The sequence below is a fragment of the Mastacembelus armatus genome, chromosome 23 (assembly GCF_900324485.2).
Source record: "Mastacembelus armatus chromosome 23, fMasArm1.2, whole genome shotgun sequence".
Taxonomy (NCBI): domain Eukaryota; kingdom Metazoa; phylum Chordata; class Actinopteri; order Synbranchiformes; family Mastacembelidae; genus Mastacembelus; species Mastacembelus armatus.
Window position 1 is genome coordinate 3,519,998 of NC_046655.1, and position 25,687 is coordinate 3,545,684.

Genomic DNA, 25,687 nt, shown 5'->3' on the forward strand with positions numbered 1-25,687 from the left:
ATAATATTTTTGACTATACATCCTTTTGACTCCATGCACAATTTTACAGTACATCATCTTTAGAGTCTCCAACTTGGCCAAATCCAGCCCGGTGAGTGTGTATTTGTGTGAAGTATCAGGAGACTCACGCCCCACTGCAGACTGACTAGGGCATTTGTCGGTAAGGACTGAAGCTGCAGTGATCTCACTCTGCATCAAAGGCCATATACAGGAGAGAGAATCAGTAAAGAGAGAGAGAGGAAAAGCTGCATGATGGTGCAATTAATGTCTTTCAAAATAAAATATTAAAAAGTGAATATGATCATGTATTCTATACTTTCACTGAGGTAATGAGTCAACTTTCCCATGACTGCCTCTGCCATTACATCTTAAAAATGGCAGTAACTCTTCACATTAATGAAGAGTAAACGTAATGCCACAAATTTGGCTGATTCATTAGGTTGTTAAAGAAAAATCAATCCAGTCTTATTCTAGTTCAAAAATAAAGAAAGAAGGTGGCAAATGTATGTATGGCTATGCCTTATTTTACTTCACACTATGCTAAAATGGCAGGTACAGCTTTTAATGACACTGCTATCTTTTGTCGGAAATGAGAAGGCTGTCATGGAAACTGGTCACTTTACAACAACAAACAGAAGGAAACAGTTACTCTCAGAAGAAATCATTTTTGGGCGCAAATTTCCTGTGCTGTTGTGGGAAACCTGCCATGCCAAAAGCATCTTTACTATTTTGGCTCAGAAATCATAAAAACTGAAAGACAGCTGATCTAATAGGGAAAAAAATGATTAAAGAAAAAAACTGTGATACTGTATACACTATATTGTATGTATTCAGTATATTTAAAGTACAGATATTTGTTTAGGAGAGACTGGTATGGTAATGACACAATTCAACTATTTGCTACTTAGAATGAATAGAGAATTGGTCAATACGACTCCAAAAATGCTTTACCATTCATAAATAATATTTCAGCTTTTTCAATATCCATCTATCATACCAAACCTACATCCTACTTCTGTTCTTAGCTGCAGCAGGGCACCTCTTCCTCCTGGTAATCAAAAACCCATCCTATCTTTACGGTCCAAGACGGCACTGATTGTTCCAACATGCAGTATGCCAAGTCATGTTGACCTCATGATGAGCCTGTGATTCTGTCTAATTATGGATCACAAGGGTATGGCGTTTTCCACTCTCTTATTAGCTTTTTGACCATCCTCCACATCAATTTCCCTTGCAGTTAGTCCCTGGCTACAGCGGAAACAACAGTAAACAAACAGCTGAAAACACACAAATCACATAAAATGGTGTATTTTTTCACTTATTACTGTCAGAATATTGCACAAACATCACTTCCACTCTGTGCCTACAACAGCTTGACAAGATAAAAGCAAATTATCTGTTCTCTGGTGATAATATTTCAAAGACAATTAAAGAGAATCTAAATCGGTGTAGCATATATTGATTACTGATTTATTAGTCTATTATACTAAAAGGTTGTATCATAGTCATAGAAGTAGTAGGAGCAGGCACCAGATTTCAAGAGTTGAAGACAATGTCTTCAGATATGTTTTGTCCAACCAACAGTCCAAAACACAGATATCCAGCTTGCAATGAAACATTATAAAAAGACACACACCCAACAGGAAACTAAATGGCTAGAGGCAATAAGTTGTCTGGCAAGCATTAAAACAATGTAGAGATTTGACCACACATAGGCTGCCAGCATACAAACAAAAAAGTCATCAAGTCAGAGTCATCAACCATCTGTGAGCTGTTTCCTATGAGAGCCTCAAAGAGTACAAACCCTTAATATGTTAAAGCTACGCAAGAGTAGGCACAATCGTGTCAGCAGATTCTACTGTGGAGGATATGGGGGTGTGAAAAACAGGGAAATAGGCTCAGAAAGTATGACAAGGCAGAAATGACAGCAAGTGAATAAGTCCAGCTGTCTTGTGGGCTTTTGTTTAAGCCAGACCCTGTTAGCTGAGCTTCTAAATAAAGATGAATATAATCAAGACTGGGTGCTAACTGAGACCAAAAAGACCTCGACTTAGGCATCGTCTCACACCTCCAGATATTCTAATAGGTGGAGGAGGTGCTAGTTTAGACAGGAAAGAAGTCAACTTGCAGCCAAAAGGTCACCAATTTGAATCTACCAACATGCAAAGGTGTGAAGGAAGAAAGGCAACGGCCGCTGAGATGCCCATGAGCACTATTCAACTGAATGACCTGTTCACTGGCAAACAGCAGAGGTAGTTCACAAAGGTCTGAATTGCTGCATCAAAGTGTGTCAGTCTGTTGCTGGAAAAAAGTATTTGTGTGCAGTCAGACAGTCTTAGATTAATGAAGGTTTAAAAACAGTCCCCTGCAAAGGTGGAACAGAGAACATCCATTCTGTCAAAACTCCAGCGGCTGCCTGCTGTAAGCTTGGTGTCCCTTTCAGCAGGACAAACAAAGGGAAGATTGCAGGGGCAGCCATTTTACAAATGAACACAGCACTGATTTAATCCTAAATGTTCTATGGGATTTGGTGTACTTCTAAAAATGGGGATTATCACTACACACTCACTGAGGTATCACTGGAACCTAAGTAACATCAAACCAGCTTAGCTGAGGTCAGAGCCCTGTCTCAGTTATCAACATTCAGCAGTCTACACTGACCTGTTTGAATACCAATAGCAGGTTTTGAGTGTTGTTCTCCAATTGATGGGGAGTTATGTATGTACTTTTGCCTTCCAAAGTGAGAAGGCAAACCAGCATCTCCTTTCCACTCAGTTTTTCCACAGATACAGAAGAACACGTTGCTCAGCTATGGCCGTGGAAGTGATACATTCTTTATGCTTTTCAACCCCATGTGCTTTTAGTTGTGAAACTTCTGAGCAGGAACCATGTATACATACTGACAAACCGAATCCAAACCCAGACTGGGCCCATTCCCTGAGACCCAAGACTGAGCAGCTCCAAATCACACGAGTCCAGATAAGCTAATACTCACCACAAGAACTCCATTAATATTTAGTTTGAAAGAAAAATGTCAAGCAGTTCACTGACAACAGTGGATCTGAATTTAACGTTCAGAGGATAACTACAGTATACATCATCATACTTCACTCAAACACTTCAAGGGGAGGTCATTAAAGCTATTACTACACGTTAAACTACAGGGTCCACTAGTAAGCAGCACTTCCATGTGTGCAGCTCCAGCAAACATCCTCTCCACACCATCATACACCCACCTGGCAGTGACATTGGGGACAGCTCGTTATAACCCCCAAAAGAGGCATTGCGGATGAGTTTTCGTCCATCTGGATGTGGAGGTCGAAGTGACGCCGTCCCACCACACGTGGAGAAACGGCGGCGACTCAGCAGGCCCTCCTCCTTCATCATGGGGCTGGCAGGAGCTCCCTCGGTGGTTGGGAGGGAAGGAGGGAGGGATGGGGGGTGGCAAGGAAACACTGGTAAAAGGTCAAGGCAGGGGGGTTGGGGGAGGGGGTGAGTCCGATCTGTCCCACGCAGCTGCCGTACGAGCGAATAAACCAACCAAACAAACAAGCGCACAGAGTAGATCAGATACTTAGCACTGAATCAGAGCAGTATGCTGCTTGCTTCTACGCTTCCTGCAGCCAACTGCTCTCTTCCTCCCTCACACACACTCTCTCTCTCTCTCTCTCTCTCTCTGCTCTGTGCGTATAAAAGCAGCAGCCTGTAAGTACTTAATAAGGAATAAGCTGAGCCCCTCCTACTCTCTCTGCTCCTGATGGGTAGGAGAGCTGCATCTTAGCTTGAAAATAGCCCGTCTGTTCTACATCTCATCTTTCTCCTTAGCTCAGTCTCTCAGTATATTCATTAACAGTGACTAAAAGGGAGACTCCAGAAGTCAGATGACACACACACAAGCTCATAAACATAACCTTTACTGATGACAGAAGGAAGCATTTTATCACAGTGATCATGGATGACCCTACTACAGTATATTCCCCAGATGTTAGCCAAGAAAACCACTGAGTTTCAAATACAGGCAACACATCTGATCAAGGTAATGCTGCAGGAAACTGATCAATCAAAATTGAAATTTAATCCAATAGGTATATCAGTATATTGTAAGTCAGCCTTTATAGCTATAGAACCAGTATTCAGATTTACATAAAGTGTCAGAATAAAAAGGCTCTAATATTCACTGAATGCCACGCTGAAACACATGCTACTCCTGAATACAGATAAACAGGACTGAAACCAAACGCAGCGTCTATGACCATGCAGGTAACACTGACTGTACACAGCTTTGATGGCAGATATCTGTGATGCACTTAAAGGACACAGTTTCACAGAAATGTTATACTAATGCTGCTGTGAGAGTTCCCAATAGCGTCTGTTCTTGGCTGTGCCTGGTTAGTACTTGGATGGGAGACCAACTTGAAAGACCAGGGGCCGCTATCCTCAGACACTGAGGTTGCATCAGGAAGAGCATCCGGCGTAAAACTTGTGCTAAATCCACAATGTGGATCAAATGATCTGCTGTGGCGACCCCGAATGAGAGTAAGCCGAAAGGGAAAGAAGTTATACTACTGCTACAAATCCAGCTGTTTTTTTTTTTTTTCTCCAGGGACGAATGTGGCTCAGGTGTGACAAAAAGGTGAAACATTTGGATATTTTTAGATTGTGTCTCAATGCATTTGAAAAACAGTGTTCTTTCACACAAGTATCCATTTGATTTAAAAAATGGAAACTGTACTGCCATACTTGTTTGGCTAAAGAAAACGAAAAATAATTCTTTAATAATAAAGGTCAGGAAGGAACATGCTTTCCATGGGTTATCTGTGAGGCACATTGTTTGCCTTTGACCTGTCCACAGGCTGCTGGTGTCTTCATCTTCCTTTCAGCTGACCTGCTCTATTTACACTTGCATTTTAGTCCCTTGAAAGAAATAGCATTCTGCTGGCACCATGTCTCACCTTGCTATCACATGCTGATGGAGACATTTGACATGGGATAGCTTGGACAGGTACATAGAGTAATCCCCCACAAAACAACTGTCCCTGAGCCAAGTGATGAAACTGAAGCTGATAAATCTGGAGCTGAGCCTGCCTGACTCAAATGTGCTTCAATTAACATAGGTAATTAGGATGTTCTGAGTCTATAATTCAGATCCCAGACCTAATTAACCTGCTTGCAGAGGAAAAGTCCATTTCTTCTGGTCCACTGGCAGTTCAGATCCATTTTCTAAGTATAGTTGCCATCTGGGTCATTTTTCAAGTTCAAGACTAAATAGATTTCAAAATATTCAAAGCCCATGACATTCACTAATAACAAAACCTTAGTCAGAGGCATGGATTAAACTTTTTAGTCAGTCCACTTTAATTTCTGCCCAGTGCCCTCCATCACAGTTTTCATCTTCTGTGTTCCTGTTAAATACTGTATACAGCATGCCTAACATTTTTATTTCTAATAGAAATAAAATTCTAACAACTCTAAAAAGTGTATAAATGTGAGCATGGTTTGAAAACTTTGGCTCGACTGGCTGGATGTTACTTGTGCACCATTGCACATGGGGAGCTCCACCATTTGGAATTTGAGGAATAGAGGAAGACAGGTACTGATCCTAAACTAGAGGGGACTAAGTTGTCGTTCCTAGTTTTGCATGATGTGTCCATTTTTAGAAACTATCCCAGTGGCTTGACTCAAGACATGGGAACGCTTAAAAAACTGCCTTACAAGTCACATGAAGACAATCTATGACAAAGTAACCCACAAGCTACAATTCACTGGATACCATGCAGCCACAAGTGATACATTCACTGCAGACAGTAAGTCACATGCATACAAAAAGCTCTCCTCTTACATAAAGGCTGCAAGAGATTCTGTAAACCCTGGATTAGCCCGGGAACAAAAAGGCATTTTAAACACTGGCCTACAGGCATCTCCTGTTGTATTCCTTTCCTCTTTGACTATTAAAAAAAAAAAAAACAACTGTCTTGCAGCTGTCCACAAGACAGCATTGGTGAGGAAGTGTCAGTTTATGCTGGTGTGATCTTCCTTCTATCCTCACGAAAGCCGCCTCAATGAAAACACAAGCGGGCGCATTACAGATTATCACAAGACAGCACGGTGGTGGGTTGGTACAAGAGAGGTGTCAAGCTGTTGCACTACCTGAAACACTAACAAGCACTACCTTGCCACTTCATACGTACCTTGCTTCCCTTCAGACTAAAACTTCAAGTAATGTGTCCCAAGGTCAAGTGGTCCAGACAGGTCTTCAGCCATTCAAGAACAAACCAGGCCCTGAGGCCAGTATATTTTCCATCACATTGTTTTGTCCTCCTTAACTGTACTTTCACAGACTCGTCGTTATCTGTCGTACATATCGTTGCTGTCAAGCCTCAGGCCTCACAGGGATGAGCTGCTCATTACACTTGAGCATAGGAGGATGCAGGGGACAGTGGATTGGCACTGGCTGAGGGCACAGATAAGACTAGCCCCCACCATGCTGTTAACCCCATATGACAGGGAATAATCCCTGAGGCTGATCTTAAATTCGTGCAGACTCCACCTGCCCTCTCGCTCTCCTTTGCTTTCCACTTATAGTATACAGTATATTCTTCATCGCCCCATCAGTTAGTTTCCCGGTACATTGTGTCATTTTAGCATGTTTCGTTTGTCTGCGTCATACTCCTTTTGCAGCTCCCTCTCACTCTACAGGCAGACTTTCTGTTTACCTCAAAAAAGGACAGCAAGTCAGCGAACAGCATTAAAAGTGGGAGTGGCTTCAAAGCCAATTGAAGCAGCCTTGTCAAACAGGCGCCTGGGTTTATTTTTATTTTCAGTGATTCATACAGAAAAATAGAACTTGGGTACCAGACCACAGACACTCCAGTATGTGCATATGTGATGATGCAACTAAAGCTAGATAAAGCTAAATAAGCCAAGCAGCACAAGCCATGCAGCACTCCAACTACATAATAAAAGCAGTCTGAATCATAGAGCAATCATTTTCATTTTCAATGAAGTCTCTGAAGGTTGTGTACTATACTGTGTACACTGGGAAGAAACTAGATTGTGTCTGAAAAAAACGTTCACGTAATTGTATCTGTCAGGTGTGCAGTTTAAAGAACACGAGAGAATAAAATCTTTGATAGTGTCTTTCATGCATATTTGTTTATAAAAATGTAAAAGACATAGATTCCATATATTCTGCATTGGAGGATAGATGGGAACTGTCATTACTCACCAAAACCTGCTTCATATTTAATTTATGGGGGTTTAAAGCACCGGTGTTTTCAAGAGATTGCTGGTTTAGTAAGTAAGACGTTGGGCAGTAAAGAGTGAGCAACTTTACTCCTGCAGTGCAAATTATTTTAAGAGACTTTGAAGAAATCATCCCCTAGAAATCATGTTTACCAAGAGGCAGCAATTTACTAAAATTAACTATAGAAAATAACTTTGAAAAACTATCAATCTTCACACATTAACCGTGAATGTTCACACAACTCCCACAAACATCTCAAATTCAGAAATAACTGCGCAGCAGCTAACACCTTGTGACTTTAACGTTTGTACTTAACATTTATGAGTACAACCTACAAATCAAAAGGGGAAAAAACAGATATTTTAGCACTGGCCAAGGAAATCAAATCAAAAGGCACACTGTCACCACTATGATGCAAGACCAAGGGCTAGCTGTAGGAAAATCGGTTACCATGGATACCCATTTCAGGCTGCAGGGAGAGGAGGACCAGGGAAAGCTTTCATGTTTACTTAGCGACTAATTTCACAGACGCACTTAAAACTGAAAGGTGAAGTAGCTGGACAGACAAGAGGTGCTTATGCATGTAGGCTTACATGTGCTGTAAGGACACTATTTGCCAAGGGATTAAGTGCTGCAATGATGCAGAGAAAGCTTCCATGTTGATGTACACACATAGAAATCATGCCTACAAGTCGATGTGATTACAGTTGATACTTGAGGGGAAACAGTCTAATGCAAATGTATTTCAGTATGTTGTGTGCTGACCTACAAAGAGGAATAGTCCAGGATCTTCTGTTATGTGTACTCCATCTTGTGGTAGAAAAGTGGCTTACAATTGTCAAAAACTCTACTGCACTGAGACAAATGGATTCACTGTTTCTTATTATTTTCAGTTATTTTCAATCAAATGTTAAGTCCTACATTTGAGCAGATATGAGTCTCAGCAACAAAAACATTGCCCCTTCATGCCCTCACAACCTAACTTTCATCCTCTACCTGTGACCTATGGACAGACTAAGTAAGTAGACTGCAGCACCACTTTGAAACACCCAATATGATTACTAACATTTGGTAAAAGGACATTCCAGATGACCTTTGATCACCTTAAGATAAGTTAACATAAACTTTATTCCTTAAGTATTTATTGCTAGTGCTTCCTCGCCTGCCCAACATTCTTCTAAAAATCACATCTAACTGCAACAGAAATCCACAAGAGGGCAATGTAACATAAGAACAAGGTATAAGGAATATAATGGGTGAATGTAAGAACATGGCTAAATTTACCCTTGAGTTTGTTTATTTCATATGAAGACCTCCATCCACGACTGTCAATACTCCACAATGAGTAAAATGTACACCCAGGTTCTGATGACCTCAGTAAAGCTAAAGGCTGAGGGTCGAAAGCAATATCAAGACAAATGAGGATCAGGCATTTATATTTTGACACCCAGCCACAGGAGCTATATTCAAACCCAGTGTTGTGTTATGATCTCTCAAAAGGTGTTGGGGCTCTCACAAAGTCATTTACTGATGATAAAAACTGAATACCACCGAAACTCATCGGCAGCAAAAGAAGAAAAGTTATAAATGTGGAAGGCAGACCGTGAACTACTTATCAAGTATGAGTCATTGTTTGTGCACCAGGAGTGTCACACAAACGTAAAGACTAAACACAACTCTGACACTAGGAACATCCACTGTCAGCAGTACTCTTTTAAATTTCCCAATGGGTTATCTTAAATCTAAAATAAATATAAACCAAAAGACAAAGGAAGCAACATTATAAGATTTGGGTGGCACAGGGTATATTATAGTTCAGTAAGTGTGTGTTTTTGGGTCTTTAATGGTGTACGTGTACATTTTAGACATTGGTTGTATTTGGAGCACTGTACATCAAAGAGGTTACAGGTGAATGGTTAGTGGCTTGCCAGTGTTCAGTAAGATGTATGCCTGCCGCTGCACTGATCCAATCTGTGACCTTACGAGACAGACATTCTGCTTATGTGCACACCAATTCATATTCGCCAATGTTATCAGGGCAAGGGTATGTACGTTATGCTGTAATTACCATGACATCAGCTGGAGTTTCCATGATCAGCAAACAACAGCAATTCGCGAGGGTAAATGGGAACAAATAAGAAAACAGAGAATTTGTACTAAAATGTGATTAAATGCACTTATAAATCAGAGTATTAATAAATACACACTCTTATGGTAGTGTGTCTCAAAGACCTGACTTAAGTAAATACTAGAGATGCACCAATCCTTTATTTACCAGTGGCACAGACAATGACGTCACAGCCATGCACACACTCACCATCACATGTAAACATGTCGTTGCTGTGGAAGTTTTTTTCTGAGTGAAGATGACAATGATCACAGCTTGTAACATTTCAAAGGCCAAAATTCAATAATTTTAGTAGTTACACAAAGCTTGAGTTCCCATCTTAATAAATATTTTTAGCATATGAAAACAGTTTATGGGGTGATTTATTTTTTATAGATAGAAGTCTTGTTTGAATATCAATGAGGATATTATTCAATTTTTTTATATTTTTAATTTCTTATTTATCTCACATCTTTGCTACTTCTGGCACTCTGCCGTGTACTTGTACTTTGCTGTTGCAACAATGCAATTTCCCCATTGTGGGACAAATAAAGGTTTCTTATCAACAAGAAATATAGAGAGCGCAGTTAAACCTGAGATTTTTTCAATCAGCATATCAGCATTCTCCGAGCAAACAATGGCATAAGAAACAAGACTGCATCTTACCATGGCTGTAGCTGACCCCTGGACTGAGGGCTGAAGGGGTGGCAACATGCTCCCTGTTAGGTGTTTGGAGGCCTGCCTCCTTCTCCCTCTCCTTGTCCCGCTCCTTCACCTGGCGCTGGCTCATCCTGCCTGGGGTCAGAAGGATGGTGTCATCACCACACACTATGGCAGCTGTGGGCAGAGAGAGGGAGCCAGGGGAATGACCCAGAGAGAGGTGGAAAAAGAGTAGAAGGGAGCTGAGAAATGAACTACATATGAGAGAACATCTACAGACAGCCCTATTGTGGAGCACGTGATAGGTGCAGCCTTAAACTTCATAATATTTTAATAACTTACATAATGTTTATTTTCATCCATATCTTTTGATTGAAATAGAGGTGTTTCATGAGTGCTGATAATGTCAGTGTGTGCGCTTATCACTACCTTTGTTTGCCTGGTGCAAATGAAGCCAGCAGGCATGTTATTGCTTAGAAATGGCAGCTATGTTTGACTGGCAAATGATCAAAATAAAATGAAATTAACACACATTAAATTATGAAATTAACACACATCTGAGTCTATCTGAGTTCAAAGAAACACTCCCTGATCTTGTTCTGCAATAGCTTCTAATAGTCTCCATATAAAACACAGATCATATCATAGATTTTGGAATTGACTTTTTGACATGGATCTTATTTGGTTCATCATTAAATATGGGATTAGTTAAAGCAAGAAATGTTTTCTAGTGAAAACAGATTACCATTATTTCCAAACTATAAGTCACTATAAGTTTTTTAGTTGTCTGGTTTGTCGTGCGACTCATATAGTGAAGTAACTTATAGGTGTATATTTACAGTCATTCTGTCAAATCGTCTTTAGTGTTAGAATGGACTCTTGACACTGAATATAATACTGTATTGCCAAAAAAGTAAAAAGCTGAAACAAAGTTTGGCGTGAGTGTGGAGGTGACGCCGCTTCTTCTTCTCACCAACATTGGCATAATTGTTAATGTTACTTGACACGGATGAATGAATTTCATAATGCACTTCTGCTTGTTGTTATGCCTAGCATAAGTTCTTCATAGGTTAATTTAGAATATAATTAGTATAATTACAAATGAGCCTTATACACCAATGTGACTTATATCTTATTTTTCTCTGTTCAAACCAGCAAGTGAAAAACTAACTTACCAAACTAGTAAGTTTCTAATTCATCCACTGGGATACATCCTCGAGTTGCATATGGTATGCTGAATGTGGGTTATGCACACTCTTACTCCCAAACAAAAACACATACTACATAATCTAGATCATAATCAAGCAATGTCAGCATCTGTCTGTCCTATCAGACTGCAGGATGTGTTCAGCGGGTGAACGCAGCTATGGGGATCTGTTTTGTGTGTGCTCTTGTTAACTATGGGTACACCACATGCTGACACTCATTGCATCAGACACCAAATATAGTAGCAGAGAGAACAGTGGTCAAGAAAAACCCATGCAAACAGGAGCACACATGTAGCCACATACAATGTGCATGACACATTTTCTCAGTGCGCACTGCTAACTCAAAGCAAAATTTAAAGCTTTACATTTCATAAACAGCTGTAAGAAGCCAAAATACTAGGTGTTTTTGAAGGAGGTAACCAGAAAAACTGCACAACCAGAAAAACTGCAAATACAAGACCTCAGAGCAAACTTAATGTCAAAAAGACTGTATGCACATTCTGCTCCCTGCCTAACTGCAGTTAATGTTTTAATGGTGTGTGGACCCTGTATGGGTACATTTAAAAAAACTCATAAAATAAGATTTGTAAGAGGAAATACATTACTGTTAGCACTTCCCTCTGTGAAGAGACACACACACTTATGTTCAATCTGCCTCTAAATACCAACAAAGGCTCTTGCCCTGACTGTGTGCACTGTGTGTCCTATGAAAGGTCATTGGCTTACCAGAGGTGGCATGGTGTTCTCTCAACTCTGCATGGTGCTAGCAGGGGAAAAGGGTGCAGACAGAAAAAAAGTACAAAAGGAAAGAAAAAAGTAATAGTAACAACATAAAAAAGGATTGAGATAGAGTGGGAAAGTGAGTAGGAGATTTTGAGTAAAGATGAAAGTGGGGTAAGACGAGTAGTATCCACCATGAGTTGTTGACCAGATGTTGGCAGTGGCAGGTTTGTGTGCAGCAGGATTGGCGATAGTGGGTGGCAGCAGCAGCAGCAGCAGCAGCAGCAGCAGCAGCAGCAGGTGAAGCCACAGCCACACAGGACGACAAAAAACAATGGAGAAAAAAAAGAGGAGACAAGAGACAGAAAACAAAAGAAAAATAGACATTAGTTAAAACAAAATGTCAATGGAGGACACAAAAAAGGCATTAAAAAAAAAGGCACAAAATGGTATTATGCAACTGTCTGGAAAGGAGAAGGTAATGAATTCAGGTGACTGGGTAATACAAGAGGAATTAACAAACTCACATTACCACACAAAATGTACACTAAAATGCACTAACCATGCAAGAGTAAATGTTCTGTGAGGCTGGACATAGTCACTGTGTTGCTTTTAGCTTAATTTAACTTAACATTAGCATGCTAGCTCAAATTGACCATGTCAACATGCAACAAGGGAATATTTACCAGGTTTATGATCTCAGTTTTGTTAAACGTTGCAGTCTGGACTAAAGTCTGGCCTGAGCAATCTAACCAGCATTGTTAGCATAGGTATAAACTCAAAGCCTGGCAAATTTGCAACTGAATGCCGTTTTTTTCATTTGTCATCAAATGATTAAAGTAATAGTTGATTAATCACATGGGATTACAAATCAAATCTATAAATATTTAAATATCTTAATACTACAGTATTTGGCTTGTATTTACTGTATGTATGTATTAAGACTGTATTACAAACATTTCAAATATCATGTCTGTGTTGCCTTGCATCTAATTAAAATAAATAAATCATAGGACATCACACGCACACACAGAGGATGGAAACACTTAAAAGCTGACAAAAAATAAAGAAAATCAAGAATCAATCAAGTTGTTTTGATTGGTTAGAACCTTTAGAGCCACTGGCTGAGAGAACAGACAACACTAAGAGCTGCTTCCAACAGTTAGGGAAGCAGATTAGTAAACTGTCACTGAACGCCACAGGTTAGTTAACAGGGCTTTGTAGAGAGACATCAACAGAGTAGCTTTCTAATTTCATCTTGGCTCGGCTCATTGTCTCACAGTGGGAAAGCATGATTACACTTTGGCCACTCCCTCTGGATTGCAAAATACTGACCTGCAATCACAGGGGCACTGGAGGTACAAGGTATAAGGAAGCTAGTCCAGGGATTCAAGTTAATAATCTTCTGTTTACACACCCCAAAACAAGTTGTGTTTCCTCAGCTATACCTCCGGTTCGACAAAAGACAAACTCATGGAAACTCTCAGCAGCTTCTCTGACTGAAAAACCCTCTCGGCTGCCTCACCTTATGATTAGTGCTGATTATTTATGCAGATGAGTGTGTGGGGTGGGAAGGGAACTGTCAGAACGACAAAGAGAAGGGTTATGAATAATCTCCAAGTGTCACTATCAAAAAATATAAATGGTGACAGGCTGTCTGGGAAGAGTTCTGTTGGTGCAGTGTAATAACAGCGCACAGTTCGATCAGCAAATGTGGCAGGCCTATATTAGCATGTGAAAAGTTTTCCCGACTATAAATTGACAAGCAATGGAAGCTGGTGGGTGACTTGATTGTAGGGGGTGAAGGGATAGATCTAAATACTTGATAGAGCAATCAGAGAGGTCCTAAAAACTGGCTAAACTTCCATTCAGTACAGTATTTTTAGACTGAGGAAATGAGCATCTCAACCAATGAACTGTAAAACCAATTTAACCAACAATTAATTATTAATTTAAAGTAAATATCCTTTCTATTAATTTCAAGTTAAATCCATTAAACTATGAAATTCTAAAGAAGCCCAAATGTCAGATGGTTCAAACTTTCTAGAGACCCTTCTGGCAATATGGTATGGATGTAAATGATAGCACATATTTTATTGCAAAAACTGCAAATATTTGTCTCAGAATCTCATACTAAAGCTATATTTTAATTGGCAGATTTACATTAAAATACTTCATGTAAAATCACAAGTGATTTCATTATATCCACCATGATTTTAACGGCTCTTTCAGTTGAGTTTTGCTGACTGGTGAAAAAAAACATGCACAGGCAGAACTGATTACGTACACTGGGAAAGCATCAGCTGACAGCCATGTCTGTTTTAACAAAATCAGCAATAAAATTCCACTCCTGTAAATCTAATGGAGTAGGTAAAATAATGGAAACAGACTGATGCTCCATATAGATATATCAGTACACAGTCATTTTTATTTTATTTTATTCTTTCTTCTTTTGAGAACTGTGAACAACATTTTAATATTGGCCAAGATTCAAGTTTCGATGCAGCCTCCCTCTCACAAGAGGAAACAATTCTTGGAATTCAAAATACCCATAACTTTTTACAACTGTTTCTAGCAGGGAATAGCGGTTTAAACAGATGTGGCTACAGAAAGACTACCAGACTCATGGATTTTGTCACCAGACACAAATATAGAAAACAAGGTGTGGCATGTATTCCTGCAATAGAGGGTTGCGAGCAAACCTCAGCCTGCTGTGCTGGTTTAAGGTGGTCAGAATAGCAGCCACACATTTAGATACCCAAGTTAACTGTTCAGCTACAAATAAGAAAATGTTGCGTTTATAATCACATCACTACCAAAGAATAGCACCAGAAAAGATGAATGTTCACATCTAGCTGGAACAACTTTGGGTTGTGAGTCAAATAAGTCAAATGTGTCCCTCGTTTAAGTTAAAATAAAAATAAGGGAATGTTACTATCAATTTAAGATTTATTTATCTTTCAGACCTAAAACCAGCAGCTTGCTGTGTTGATGAGATGGCAAACAAAGACAGCTTAGAAAATGTTTAGGGATGGGCTGATGCATATTTTTTTCAAAATTTCAATCTACAACTCCTAACACCACTCTGCTATGGACTGGTGACCTGTCCAGGGTGTACCCCTGCCTTTCACTCAAAGAGAGCTGGGATAGGCTCCAGCAGATCCCTGTGACCCTAAATGGGAATAAGCGGGTACAGATGGATGGATGGATGGATGGATGGATGGATGGAACTGCTGATACCCATACAGATTCTGAATCAAGAGCTCTTTCTAATTTAATTTAATCATTATTGTTGTTGGTATTATGCTTAAGGTACATCATCAGGCTAAAATAAAGTGGACAAAGTACTCAACTTCGTTACTTGAGTCAAAGTATAGATCCTGTAGTATGTTTCCCCAAAACATACTACTCAAATAAAGTACAAATTCTCAAAAACTGTACTTAAGTAAAGTACTCAAGTAAATTTGTTACTCTCTGGAACCTCTGGAAATAAACCACACAACACTTCTTAATGGTGTATTGTATTTAGTACTATCGCTAACTGTGCTGCTAACAATTTACACACATTACAACTAACTGTACCTGTCTTGCTTTTCAGCTAAAGCTATTTACAGACTGACACTGCAGCTGGTTTATGGTAAGATGTGGAATTAAATCTGGATTTGTGACACATATAATGTTATGTTATGCCAGGTTATAGTGGATTCATGATCCAGCACCAGCTCTCTGTGGAATATGGATCGGTAAGTTGATCGGCCCAATATCTGATGAGCAAATGATCTAAATATCAGACCTGATACCAATATAGGATCAGATCAGGCCTGTCTCGTAAAAATATATCGTAAAAATGCTCTGAACTAAAAATGTAACACTTCAGTTTGAAGCAGAGACACAAAGCAAAAGCAGAAAGAGAAGTAATGGTGCAAAACCAACTGTTTTTACCTATTTCCTATTTTGAGACAGGCTGGTTTTGTGGGTCACTAAAGGTGTGCCGTCACAAAGGAATCAAGTTATACCCTTCACCTTTTTGTCTTTTGTAGTGTTATATTGTGTAAATTTGATTTTAAATGGACACTTGCACAACTCTAAAACAATCAAACCAAACACTGTGTGCCTGAGCACAATCCAAACTAACACAGTAAGGAAAAGTGATGTGAAACTTTCAGACTTTTAGTAAACCTGCATAAACAACTGACTGCACACTGAATGTAGATGAAGATGTCAATATTGTCATAAGATAAAAATGAAGATGGCATTATTTTATTTGTGCACTGACAAAGATACAGTAAGAGAAAATTAATCTCATCCCCACAAAAGCTTCCAAATCTCTACAGGAAATACTGCCACAAACATAGTGCGCTCTCCCTGCCCCTGAAATGATTAAGCGCGCTTACGCAGAATAAAATGCTCTGACATATTACATAATGTTTAAACATTACTCGCAGCGGATTCCTGACCCACTTTCTTTTTAGTAGTAAGGAAAGAAGAGAAGCTTTTCCTTTCTATATCTGAAGGGCACCTTTTGACTTAGCCTGAAATCAAAACATTACATTATGAAGGCATAACCTAAATGCACGGTCCAGTCTATTAGAGCTACAAATATATGAATAATGTAGACCTGAACAAATCCTCAAGCACATTCTGTGTATCAGTTGTTGTAGTTGTGTCATCACTACTAGATGTTTTTTTTAGCTAAGAGATTCTTAGAAATCCAGCCTGTGCAGTTACAAAATTATCAGTTTGTTTGTTTAGTGTATGACCTTGTATCGATTATAAAGATGAAATGTGTTACTCGTGCTTTCATAGTTCCTATCTGTACAGTTCTTGCAATTACAGACAGGTGATAAAGTAAAACCTGTTACAGAGTGTCTTAGAACAGTAATATGCCACCAGAAGCCACAGCAAAATTTATAACACTGTCAAGAAGAAACGGCCCATTTCCCACTGGAAATCCATAAAGGACATTTCAAAAAAGCCTTTAAATTCCTCGAAATTAAAGCGCTTGATAACAACAGTGATTACCTGCTCAGCATGGTAGGGTAAAATCTGACTTGATATTGTGTTGTTATTGGCGTTGTGCCATGGGAGTGAATGAACAACCTCTACAGTGAATAAGAAATTGTTCTGCCTACTAAGTTATGACACTCCATTAATCAGCAGTGTTTGCATAGCCTAAGAGCTTTGTTATTTCTGCGGCTAATGGTGGCAGCATATGTGATCAGATATATCTGCTGTAAAATTTAGTGTTGAATATACTGATTTAGCAAGTGTAAATTGATCAGACAGGTTTGAGTATTTCAATAGTTTAAGTTTGTTCTACTTCCAAACATTGTCCCACATAAAAAAATTTTCAAGCACCCACATTTTTGTAATCTGTGGCAATTTTAATCAGTCTTTGAAAACACTAAATACAAAAACTCTATTTGCTATCACTACCCACAGCTTTCAAAAAACAATTTGTTTTGCTATTTCCAGGAACACCACATTTCATGATGATATCTTATTTTGTTTCCTGTGCGTTGTCTAGCCTCGTCTTAATTAAAGAACCTGATATAAGCTTGATCTTGTAAGAATTTCCAGATGAAGTGTTTTGTTTTTTTTTGATCTTGCTAAGTGGCGATTCGTTTTCAAAATATTAGCTCTCTAACAGGCAAAATCACAACTAGCAGATCAACTATTTGCATGACAGCAACAGGGAGGAATTCTTATTCATCTTTGGTGATTTGGAAAACATGCAGCCGATAGCACATGCCATTGGCACTTTTGGATCAAACAGTTAGGGACTTAGTACTAGAAACTACCCCACTGAGGAACAGACAGGACAACTACAGACATTAAGGGCCTTTTTTTCTGTTTGCAGTCACATCACCACTAGGAACATGAATGAAGTAATTCAGCACTGGCTGAAATATTCACATTTCATTTTGATTCATCTAAATCTCTTTGAATTTTCTCATTCATGTATGCAGCCAAAAGCTGCTGTTTATGCTACTAAAAATAACTTTTAAAACATTATAAACATATGTAATTAGGCAAACGGTAGTGATTCTTGGTAATATATTATAGTCCATGACAGGTTATCTTGGTACACTGATGAAATTTCCAGATGAATGCAATATATGTTCCAATCTTAAATGAGGACCCAGTGTCTCCTCTGGACACCTTACTCTGAAAAGGGACTGTAGTGACAAAAGGGTTCTGCGAGCCTGACAGAAACAGGCTTGATTATTACAAATAGTCCACAAATTAAATATGGGCTATTTATTTACTGTCACAGATTATAGCATGGGTAGCTAGAGAGGAAATCATGATGCCTTGTATGACCAAGAAGGAAATCCATAAAGAGATCATTTCCAGTAGCAGGGCAAATTCCAAAATTAGACAAAACAGGTGAATGACAATGGTTGTTGGTTTTTTTATCCCCTATCTCCATCACTGACATTAATCCTAATATATCCTAGGATAAAAAAAAAGGTATGCATATTGGTTTTAGAATTATTAGTAGTTTGTACAATCATGTCCATGGAATGAGCAGGAGGACATGGTGAGAAACCTCTGCTCAAAACTCGACCTCATCAGGGACTATTAATCTGATTACACACACATCAGTCCTTGCCTGTACACCTGAGCTGTAGCCAAGACTTTGCAGAGCCTCTTTATCCTGAGAAAAAAAAATAACAAACCATAACTGGAAATTTGCTGTTATGTAACTGCATTCCAGCAAGACACAATCGGTCAGTATACCCTGATTCAAATGAACATGCACGTGGTCAGACATGGCAATCAAGTATCTTGATTGCCATTTTTGCTGCTGGTGGATTTGTGTTTTAAGCCTTTACCATTCATACGCACGTGCAAGGAACTGGAACAGCAACAAACAACATATAACCATTTAGAAGCAGCATGTGTTAGTTGCCTAAATAACCCTTAAGCAAAATGTGGCAGTGAGTGTCAGCCTTCATTCAGTGACACCATACTGAGCAAACAAAAAGCTGGAGTGGAAACAACTCAATAGAGTCTCTGTGAAACCTTATCACAAAGACCAGAATAAAGCTTGAAAAACTAACTTTTACAACATTGAATTAACTGATTGTTTCTAAGACACCTAAAGGTTTTTTAATATATCTAATCATTGTGGAACAAACAACACCCTTTAAATGCAGCTGCACACAGTTATGATTAAATTCAACTCAACTCTAATCCACCCACTCATACTTTCCGTTTCAACACAGAAGTGCTAAAGTTAACAGAGGAAATGCATACCGTGTGTCATTCAGGCGAGGGAGATGAGCTGCCTCCACTCCTTGGGCAGACTAAAAGTGCTACAGAAAGCCACTGAGCTCAGCCCCGTCTCTCTCCCACATATACACTTACACAGACACACACACACCAAACACTGAAGGGAGGAGACAAGGCAGAGGGAATACGTGTGCAAGAGAGTTTGAGTCTACTTCTCTGTCTGTGATGAGTGCTCTGTCTAGTCTTTCCTGCTCTTTTATTTCTTGTCAAAGGCTCAGAGGCTACAGTCATTTCCTTGTTGTCCTACTCACTAAATTTGTTACATCACTGGCATCTGTTTACTCTTCCTCAGCTTTAATCTGGCCTCTAAATTCTAATGATGAACACTTTCACTATTTATCAATCCATCTCATTTGTCGTTTCCTTCATCTCCTTTTTTCTGTGTAAAATGCTCTGCAACTCCTGTTTGTCGGACAAATATATCTGACACACAAACCAGCAAACCACCACAACAAGGAAGTAGGCTGTAACTGTTCATAGAGTTAAACTTAAAGCCACAACCAAATCTAGTGTAATGGAGCAGCTATTGAGGTGAGCAAGAGCTTGATGTCGAGCACAGTTACAGTAACCAAATGGGTCTTTCTGCATGCTGTTGTTGCTCAAGGTCCTTCCTCACCAAAAAATCTTCCCACCAAGCATGGCAAATCAGCTAAGAGGAGGACACAGGCACAACACAAGCTGCCATGCAGCCTTGTTATGGGCCCACTAATGCAAGCTTTAATGCACTGTCCCCTGCTGCTGTTTCCATTTACCTCTTCAACTGCACCACCACAGGTGGACCTGAGGTCTGTTGTTTACTTTTCACAGTGCTTTAACATTTTTGCTATTCTACAATAACAATGAAAAAGGATCGTACTACTTGACTATAGCTAGCAGTAGAACCTTGACAGATATATCGTTTTGCCGATTTTATCCGCCGATATGAGCCTATCACAGATATATCGGTACTGGCGAATATGCCGCAGATATTAACATTTTTTAATGTGTGTTTAAAGTGCATTTATGTATATATATTCTGTTTATGTAGATTGTATTCTATATACAGTACCAGTCAAAAGTTTGGACACATGAATTGAAATGTCATTGCCTGTGCAAGTGTATCTAAACTTTTGACTGGTACTGTACTATAATATACACAAAACAATATCGGCCGATATAGGATTTTTTTTAACTTCATAATATCGGTCTTGGCCCCAAAAAACCCACAGCGGTCGGGCTCTAGCTTGCAGTAATCAGTTCTTACCCAATTTGTCACCAACCTCCTTTAAATATGATTTGGAACTTGATTACAGCATTAGTGACAGTCCAGTGCACTCTGAAAAAAAAACATTAAGTCGTGGGCAAACTTAACATGCTTCTAGTTGTGTTTTCTAAACTCATTGTCACATCATTTCAAAGCCACTGTCTGCTTTAACTTGTTTGCCATTAATGTAATTGTTGCCAGGGAAATTCTTTAAAGAAATCATATTAAGAACGCAATTATGTATAGAACTACAGTATTTCTCAAATATTTTCAGCCAGTAAAACACAAGATCCAAGCACCCTTGGCTCAGAGCATACAGGAGTGGCATTCCTTCATTGCTGCCTTACATGCCAGCAGGAATAATGGGCACTGACTGACCCTGCTCTTCAGAACACTGCTCTCCAGTGTAAAACCTACTAACATTTCTGGATCTAACAGTTATGGGCTGGTTGGTTGGTTGGTTTGCTATTTCAAATGCTGTAAACCTCTTACGCAGAAACGGATCGGTGCATAAAACATTCTCTGTCCTGATCTAGAAAAATTGATACATTTTTCTTAACAGGCTTACAAACGAATAGTTGAGAGTGCGTAGTCTACATCTAGTCTGCAGAGAGAAATGATTGACATTCACATAATGGGGTTAGATGAGAGGAACTACTTTCATCTTGATTTAAAAAAAGCTGGTGCCTTGCTGGTGCCTACTGTGACATAAAACACCCCATCAGAGAGTATGAATAAACCAAACCAAACAAACAAAACACATCCATCACACTCAGAAATGTGAAGCTTATTGCCAAAGGAACACTGGCCATTTTAATTAGACTAAAGAGCTCAGCTCCAGACAGGATCCTCCTGCTGATTCAGTCTGTGACTTTGACAATGTTTTCTCAAAGAGGAAAGAACAACAAAGCACCCCTTTATGTTTGGATGCTGGTGTTTCATCTGCCCCCACCCCAACATTGGTACAGTTATTTAACGTTACTTGACACGGATGAATGAATATCATAATGCATTTCTGCTTGGTGTTATGCCTAGTCTACGTCCTTTGTAGGCTAATTTAGACTATAATTTGTATAATTAGAAATGCAATTTATACACAGAAGAAAATTATATATGATTTTTTCTGTTCAACAAGGCTGTTTTTGCTAAAAGTGACTTATACACAGCAAGAGCAACTTATATCCCAGAAAATACTGTATAAGCTTGTACAAATTTCACTGTGGGTTTCCTAAGGATTTATGGTCCTAAAACTGAAGATATTTGTTTTTATAGAATATATTTTTTATCTAGTCATGACATATGGTTCACTGTCTGCCATACTGAGATAGCTCACTCACACTAAGAACAGGGGTTACTCAGTTTCAGTGTTTTTATCCAACCTGGAGGGATAATATATATGGTACAATAAATATATTAACAGTGGATATTAATGATTAACTAATGTAATAATAAGGCTCCATAAGATGCCTCAACAAGTCCTGGTAATAGACAGTATTACCACTGCACTAAAATCTGCAACTTACCCCATATCATCTGAATTTCACATTAAGTCTTCCAAAACTGCAGTGTTTCCGTGCCCAAGGCCAAGTGAAAGCCATGGAGGATAAGCTTAAATTTCCTGTTTACTTTCACCCATATATTTTAGCAGTGGGAATGTGTCCCATCAGCTCAGGATGTCAGTTCAGTTATTATCAAAGAGAAATGAGCTTATCTCTTTTCCCAACAACAGTCTGCACTGCACTGGGAGCTTCCCAGGACAGTCAGTCTTTTACTTTTGGCAAATGTAAAGCTTCTCTCATACAAATGGGGGGTGAAATGCTTTGCCAAAGGGCAATTCAACAGATACTGAGGGCAAAAGTTTTTTCTCATTCATTTCAGCTGCTTAATTTCCCCAGAGTAACAGATCCTCTTCTCTCACCTCTAAGCTACTTCAAAGCTATTGCGCATGTGCATAATGGTCATCTATGTGCCTTTACACTGTTGTCTATTCTAAACAGCAGGTTACCACCGTTTTCATTACAGTATGTACAATACATTGAGCAGAGTGAATGGTGGAGGATGTTTGAAACAGCAGGGGAGGCTGACTGGCACAAAGCTTCCTGAAGAGTCTCCTCACTGTGAGGATGTCAGAGTGAGGGGAGAAGCAGCAGACACCTGGCGTGCTTCCCAGAGCCTTTCACCTCATGTTGGGAACCATTCTTGCTACCAATAGGCCTGTTCAGCGAACAGCAGGATATGCCAGGACCACAATATGTCCTACAGTCTAAGTCTCGCGCTGATTTGGCATTCAGCACTTACAATGTGTGATCAAGTTATAACACACAAAGCCTCCACAGAGGAGGTTTATTGCTTAATTGCAGAACGGTATACATTCACATACAATTTGGTTCACTCAAGAATGAATTAACAGTAAACACACCACCATGACTTTCAAACCACTATATGCATCAGCAGTTTAATTATTCAGCCACTAAAATAGGCTTCAGAGAAGGCAGCTTGAGAAATTAGCTTGCACTAATAACTCGGGTGTTAAGAACCACTCCACGCAGCAGGAAAGGGCTTTTAGCTCTACTCCTATCCAGTCCCACCATGTGTCATTGTGTGTGGAGTCCTGTGAGAGAGATGTCCAGCAGCGGTATCACCTCCATTATCTCTAATTATAATTGCCCTCCTGCTTGCTGCAAAGATGGCTACAGAGAATTATGATGAGGGATAAATTAAAGGGTAGAATGTCAGTCCGGGGAGCTGAGAAAGAAGTGGTATTTTGGGTTGTGTGTATGTGTGTGTTGACTGGTTTCCATCTTTGCTCAGGCATGTTTGAATGTAGATGGTCCTGTGTGAGCTAAAAATGAAGATATGGTTCAGCTGCTCTTGCTCAGAGCTGATGTAATGTGTATTTGTCTGATGGAACATAGGCTGACCTGTACTTATTAGGAGTGTCCCAGTCTGAGTGTTTTAAGATTGGGTATCTGCTCATGCTGTTTCTAATCCAATATGTTTTTTTTTTTATTTTTTAAGATAAGTTTGCCTTTAGCAGGGCAATGTCAACCTGCAACACCAAGTCTGCAAAAAACAACTGTGGGTGACTATGTGCTTTTCCTTTTCAATGGCCCGTTTCATCACTATCTATTCCTAGGACGTTAAACTGTCTGCAGACAGTGATTGTAGCTGTCTCATCTATCCACTCACACCCGCACCCGAGTTTAATTACACGCAGCAAAGTGTAGGGTCTATCACGCCGAACCTGACAAGCCTTCGGCAGGTTAGCAACATTAGCACATTAAGGTAATCATTACAGTTCAGACAATGTACACACAGACCAAATGTCTCATCACTATTTCCAGCAGGAAACAGGAACCTTATACATAGAGGCTGACTGAAGACCACCAATTATTAGGGACCAAAACAGCATCAAAGTGAGGCAGGGTGGATGGATTTAAAGTGGATCCTACAGAACAGAATATACAGTGGGTACGGAAAGTATTCAGACCCCTTTAAATTTTTCACTCTTTGTGTCATTGCAGCCATTTGCCAAAATCAAAAAAGTTCATTTTATTTCTCATTAATGTACACTCAGCACCCCATCTTGACAGAAAAAAACAGAAATGTAGAAATTTTTGCAAATTTATTAAAAAAGAAAAACTGAAATATCACATGGTCATAAGTATTCAGACCCTTTGCAGTGACACTCATATTTAACTCACATGCTGTCCATTTCTTCTGATCCTCCTTGAGATGGTTCTGCTCCTTCATTGGAGTCCAGCTGTGTTTAATTAAACTGATTGGACTTGATTAGGAAAGGCACACACCTGTCTATATAAGACCTTACAGCTCACAGTGCATGTCAGAGCAAATGAGAATCATGAGGTCGAAGGAACGGCCCAAGGAGCTCAGAGACAGAATTGTGGCAAGGCACAGATCTGGCCAAGGTTACAAAAGAATTTCTGCAGCACTCATGGTTCCTAAGAGCACAGTGGCCTCCATAATCCTCAAATGGAAAAAGTTTGGGACGACCAGAACTCTTCCTAGACCTGGCCGTCCAGCCAAACTGAGCAATCGTGGGAGAAGAGCCTTGGTGAGAGAGGTAAAGAAGAACCCAAAGATCACTGTGGCTGAGCTCCAGAGATGCAGTAGGGAGATGGGAGAAAGTTCCACAAAGTCAACTATCACTGCAGCCCTCCACCAGTAGGGGCTTTATGGCAGAGTGGCCCGACGGAAGCCTCTCCTCAGTGTAAGACACATGAAAGCCTGCATAGAGTTTGCCAAAAAACACATGAAGGACTCCCAGACTATGAGAAATATGATTCTCTGGTCTGATGAGACCAAGATTGAACTTTTTGGCGTTAATTCTAAGCGGTACGTGTGGAGAAAACCAGGCACTGCTCATCACCTGCCCAAAACAATCCCTACAGTGAAACATGGTGGTGGGAGCATCATGTTGTGGGGGTGTTTTTCAGCTGCAGGGACAGGACGACTGGTTGCAATTGAAGGAAAGATGAATGCGGCCAAGTACAGAGATATCCTGGAAGAAAACCTCTTCCACAGTGCTCAGGACCTCAGACTGGGCCGAAGGTTCACCTTTCAACAGGACAATGACCCTAAGCACACATCTAAAATAACAAAGGAGTGGCTTCGGAACAACTCTGTGACCGTTCTTGACTGGCTCAGCCAGAGCCCTGACCTAAACCCAATTGAGCATCTCTGGAGAGACCTGAAAATGGCTGTCCACCAACGTTCACCATCCAACCTGACAGAACTGGAGAGGATCTGCAAGGAAGAATGGCAGAGGATCCCCAAATCCAGGTGTGAGACACTTGTTGCATCATTCCCAAGAAGACTCATGGCTGTACTAGCTCAAAAGGGTGCTTCTACTCAATACTGAGCACAGGGTCTGAATACTTATGACCATGTGATATTTCAGTTTTTCTTTTTTAATACATTTGCAAAAATTTCTACATTTCTGGTTTTTTTCTGTCAAGATGGGGTGCTGAGTGTACATTAATGAGAAATAAAATGAACTTTTTTGATTTTGGCAAATGGCTGCAATGACACAAAGAGTGAAAAATTTAAAGGGGTCTGAATACTTTCCGTACCCACTGTATGCTTTATTTACAGTCTATGTAGATTTTATATGCAGTAGTCCATCAGAGAGAATCTGTAAAAAATATAGCAGTTACAAGGACCTAAGCAATCTATTATCATTTAAG

The 25,687-nt window shown here is 39.7% G+C and overlaps 1 protein-coding gene across 8 annotated transcripts in view; it reads right to left on the reverse strand.

Annotated features, from left to right (window-relative positions):
- Positions 1–25,687, reverse strand: part of osbpl8 (oxysterol binding protein-like 8) — a 58,222-nt gene that overhangs the window by 17,824 nt on the left and 14,711 nt on the right. For 4 of the 8 annotated variants that reach the window (XM_026326522.1, XM_026326524.1, XM_026326521.1 and 1 more), the window contains 2 exons: positions 11,945–11,981; positions 10,017–10,187 (listed from right to left, as the gene is read on the reverse strand). In XM_026326522.1, coding sequence (XP_026182307.1) covers positions 10,017–10,187; positions 11,945–11,981 — 208 coding nt within the window. Of the gene's footprint in view, positions 1–3,236; positions 3,400–10,016; positions 10,188–11,944; positions 11,982–19,201; positions 19,407–25,687 lie in introns of those variants that run through there. The other 4 variants (XM_026326527.1, XM_026326525.2, XM_026326526.1 and 1 more) reach the window with 4 other exon arrangements.